Source organism: Galeopterus variegatus, unplaced genomic scaffold (assembly GCF_000696425.1).
Source record: "Galeopterus variegatus unplaced genomic scaffold, G_variegatus-3.0.2 Scaffold638, whole genome shotgun sequence".
NCBI lineage: Eukaryota > Metazoa > Chordata > Mammalia > Dermoptera > Cynocephalidae > Galeopterus > Galeopterus variegatus.
In genome coordinates, this window is record NW_007726749.1 from 17998 (window position 1) to 23118 (window position 5121).

A 5121-nucleotide genomic window follows, 5' to 3' on the forward strand; every position below is an offset into this window, starting at 1 on the left:
TTTTAAAAAAAAAAAAAAAAAAAAAAAAAAAAAAAAAAAAAAAAAAAAAAAAAAAAAAAGAATAGTGATGGGGTTCTGCCCCATAGTGTCACCCAGGGACCCGGGCTCCTCCTTTCTTGTAATGCAGTCATCTTCATGTATGTCCTCCAAGATCTAGTTTCAGAGGCTGGGAAGTCCACGGTCCAGGGACGCACCTAGTGAGGGCCTTCTTCTGGGTGGGAAACCCGTGACAGCCAGAGTATCACATGGCGAGATTGGCAAGAGCAAGCAGAGAATATTGAATTAAAAAGAATCACTGCCTTCAAGTTCCTTAAAACACATGTACACTTCTGAGAAAAATTCAGAGACATGAATAAGATTTGATGTATAATGGCCTATTGTATTTCTAGTATAAGAAAATTGGGGAAAATTCACATTTCTGGGAAAAAAAGAATCTGGTTACGTACATTATTATTATTGTTGTTGTTGTTGTTGTTATTATTATTAAATTTTTTTTAAAGATGGCCCGTAAGGGGATCTTAACCCTTGACTTGGTGTTGTCAGCACCATGCTCTCCCAAGTGAGCCATGGGCTGGCCCCTGGTTATGTAAATTATGTATAAAGAAGTAATCTGCAGCCATTAAATATCTTGTAGAAGAATATTCCTTGCTAAGAGAGAGCACTCACAATATATAGCTGACTGGAAAAGCAGTGGGCTGCACTTAAAGCAGAACTGCCAGTATATCATTTTAAAAGATACTCTGCCTATGTGTGTGTGCAGAAAGCAAAAGAACCACCCCTAATGTTAACACTGAACATTTTTGAGAGGCAGGAATTATAGATGGTGATCTTTGTTTTTTTCCCTTTGTGTTTTCTGTATTTTCCAAGTTTTCTGCACTGAGGCATGCCACTTTTGTAATTAGAAAAGGTGATGGGGGAGGGACGAACTCCATTGCCCTCCCCTTCCCTGGAATATTGACGTGTATCCCTCCTGGTTCTCCGGGATCCCAAAATAGCAGCATGGACTTTGAGCTGCCCTTGGGGAAGCTTCCTCTCTCCCATCAGCCCAGCCTTCTAGGCTCCTGGCTGCCTGGGAAGGCCTCTGCAGATGCTCTCTTGGGGTCAGAGTGTAGCCTCATTGTTCTGCCTGCTTCAGCTGTGGTGTGGAGGTAGCCAGTGGTGGCCAATGACATCATTTATTCGGCACACACTGACCGAGCACCCTGTTTGTGCTGGACCAAGCCAGGCCCAGGGTAGAGCGATACACGAGATACCATGTTCCCTTGAGCAGCCTGGGGTCCTGGGCAGGAGGCAGAGGTACTCAAACAACACGTGCTTCTTCCAATGAGGTCAGACCCTGCAGAAACAGTCAAGGATGTTCCTTCCAAGCCATCGTTACCAATTTGATGTGAAAAAAAGCACACACACACGCAGCATGCACATAGCTATGTGTAATTACCTTTCTTATGTTCACTTTTTATATCATGAATGTATTTCATGCCAAAAGCCTCATTATTTGTAATAGTGTAGAGTATCCACTATATGATTATATCATAATTTATTTAATTGGCCCTCTGTTCATGGACATTTAAGTTGTTTTCAGTTCTTCATAATTATAAACAATATTATAGCGAACATCTTCTAAATATACCCTTATGCAGTCAGATGAAGGAAATGTTCATCAGCATTATGCTGTAACCAGCTGAGCCAACCGGCCAGCCCCAGGTGAAGGAAATATTCAAAGGACATTTTTTTTTTCATAGCAGAGCAGATTGAATCACAGGACATTTTGATAAGTGCCAACTTGCCTTCCACAAAACATTTTGCCAGGTAACACTCCTCTTAGCAGTGTATGAAAGTTTCCATTTTTCACCATCACTGCCATCACCAGCAACCTGATAGGTAAAAAGATGTTACTTTCTTTAGTTACCACTGATGTTAAGCCTCTTTCCATGTGTTTATCAGTCACTTGTATTTAAGCATTGGCTGTTTGCATCCTTTGCCCATTCATCTTTTTATGCAAGGTACTCTAACTATGAGGCTGAAGGTTAGCAGGGCCCCAAGGGATGTGTGTGATGCAGCAGGCATTCAGAGAGTGTGTCTAGGCTGGCGCAAAAGGGAGGGCTTCCTGGAGGAGGTGGTGTCATCTGATGGGATTCCCTGTTGGAGATGTTATATTTGCTGAATGAATAGATGGATTTCTTTTTCTAGAATAAGAATGGAACAGTTGATGTCCATAACCCAGGAGGAGACTGAGAACCTCCGGCGACGTGACATTGCTTGTGAGTTGCGGGATGGGGAGGGTTGGGGCTCATGAGAACAGTGCTCAGCTGAGTGGGCTGACAGAGTAGGCAGTCTTCTCTGTAGGTCACATATGGAGGGTGCTGAGAATCACCCCTCGAGAGGGGCAGTCAAGTCTAGTCATGGAGCCTGGGCTCAGGGTCAGAATAGGTATGGGTTCCAAGTCCCTGCCTGGACACCAGCCATATGACCTTAGGGTCATTACTGGTCCCTAACTTTTCTGAGCCTCAGTTTTCTTCTCTGTAAAATGGAGGAAATGAAAATTACACATAGGGCCACCAGGAGGATCAGATGGGATGATGCCAGGCACAAACTGAGCATTTCACAAAGCTGGCTGTTCTGATTTCTGTCATTAAGAGCTGCGGTCGGCCCCTCTGTGTCCCTGGGAGCTCTCCCCTTCCTGTCACTCCTAGGAGTGGTCCTAGGCTCCTCATTGTCCATGCTAATGAGAGGACAGATCCTGAGAACTTGCAGACCATGGGCTAAGGAAGGCCAGGGGAGCAGTGTGCGTCCCTATTTAAAATGAAGACTGATTCTGTATGGATTATTCCAGTCTTTGGAGCCTTTGTGATGGAGCGGGCCATTCTGGGCACCCCTGATCGAGGCTTACTGCGTGCCAGGCACTGAGCCACATATTTAAAATGAAGACTGATTCTGTATGGATTATTCCAGTCTTTGGAGCCTTTGTGATGGAGCAGGCCATTCTGGGCACCCCTGATCGAGGCTTACTGCGTGCCAGGCACTGAGCCACATAGTTGCCAAGCACCTCTCATCCTCACCACCTGGGGAGGTGTCAGGCCATCAACATCCTGGTGCTCAATGTCACTAGTATCCACCATTTATAAAAAGAGAAAGTATGGGGAAATCTCCAGAAGGATGTTTATCAAATTAACTGTGCAAGAATGGGCTTGGTGTCAGAGGCCTTCTGTTTTCACCTTTTCAAATTTTCCTATTGTTTTGCTTTTTCAAAATGAGCATGTATTATTTTTATAACTAAAAAATTTCATAAAAATAACAAAAAGACAGGAAAAGGAACACCCAGAGTTGTTGAGGGTATATGGTATTAGTCTGTCCTGTATGCTGCTGAAGGGAGTATAAATCAGCAGGACCTTTCTAGAAGATAAGAAGGGTAACCCAAATATATTACCCATGGCCTTAAAACTGTGTACTTCTAAGAATTATTCTTAGGAAATAATCAAATAATCAGATGTGCACAAAAATATTTGAGCAAGGATGTTTATTGAAGTATCGTTTAACAACTCAATTAAGAATCCAAATGCTGGGGCTGGCCCGGTGGCGCACTGCTACAGTGCACCGCTTGGGAGCATGGCGGCGCTCCCGCCAAGGGTTCGGATCCCACATACAGACCGGCCACTCACTGGCTGAGCGAGGTGCGGGCGCAGCACCGAGGTTTGCGATCCCGTTGCCAGTCCCGGTCCGGTACGGGCGCGACACTGAGGGTTGCGATCCGTTGCCGGACACGAAAAAAGACAAAAAAAAAAAAGAATCCAAATGCTCCTAGATAAAGGATTATCTAAAGAAACTTTGACAATCCAGGTACTGTTGTGCTCTGCAGCCATTAACATCACATCATCATGTTGACTGGGGAAGTACTCATAAAAAGTGAGAAGTGGTATGTTTAGTGTGATACTGTCTTAATTTCTTTTCTTATGGTAAAATATACATAACATTAAGTTTACCATTTTAACCACTTTTTGTTTTTTTAAAGATGACCGGTAAGGGGATCTTAACCCTTGACTTGGTGTTGTCAGCACCACGCTCAGCCAGTGAGCGAACCGGCCATCCCTATATGGGATCCGAACCCGTGGCCTTGGTGTTATCAGCACCACGCTCAGCCAGTGAGCGAACCGGCCATCCCTATATGGGATCCGAACCCGTGGCGTTGGTGTTATCAGCACCACAACCACGGGCTGGCCCCCATTTTAACCACTTTTAAATATACAGCTCAGGAGCATTATTGTTATACAATCATTACCACTGTCTACCTCCAGAACTTTTTCATCTTCCCAAAATGCAACTCTGTCCCATTCACTAACTCCCCGTTCTCTCCTCCCACAACCCCTGCAGAGGCAGCGTTCTACTTCTTCTTCTTTCCTTTTATTTTTACAGTGACTTAGAAACCCCATTCTACCTCCTGTCTCTATGAATTTGACTATTCTAAGTACTTCATGTATGTGGAATCATATAATATTTCTCCGTCTGTGTCTGGTTTATTCCACTTAGCATAATGTCCTGGAGGGTCATCATGCTGTAGCATGTGTCGGGATTCTCTCCCTTTTCAAGGCTGAGTAATATTCCATTCTTTTTTTTTTTTTTTTTTCATTTTTGTCTTTTTTCGTGTCTGGCAACGGATCGCAACCCTCAGTGTCGCGCCCGCACCTCTCTCAGCCAGTGAGCGGGAACCGGTCTGTATGTGGGATCCGAACCCTCGGCGGGAGTGCCGCCATGCTCCCAAGCGGCGCACTGTAGCAGTGCACCACCGGACCGGCCCATAATATTCCATTCTATGTACACACCCCATTTTCTTTACCCATTTATCCATCAGTGGGCATTTGTGTTGCTTCCACCTTTTGGCTGTTGTGAATAATGCTGCTATGAACATGGGTATACAAATATCTGTTTGAGTTCCTGCTTTCAGTTCTTTTTTTTTTTCTTTTTGTCTTTTTCCGTGTCCGGCAACGGATCACAACCCTCAGTGTCGCCCCCGTACCGGACCGGGACCAGCAACGGGATCGCAACCCTCAGTGTCGCGCCCGTACCGGACCGGGACTGGCAACGGGATCGCAAACCTTGGTGCTGCGCCCGCACCTCGCTCAGCCA

The 5121-nt window shown here is 45.1% G+C and overlaps 1 protein-coding gene across 1 annotated transcript in view; it reads left to right on the forward strand.

The window, feature by feature from the left end:
- Positions 1–5121, forward strand: part of LRSAM1 (leucine rich repeat and sterile alpha motif containing 1) — a 41043-nt gene that overhangs the window by 17976 nt on the left and 17946 nt on the right. The window contains exon 13 of the mRNA XM_008570871.1: positions 2191–2261. Within this exon, the coding sequence (XP_008569093.1) occupies positions 2191–2261 (71 nt within the window). The remainder of the gene's footprint in view (positions 1–2190; positions 2262–5121) is intronic.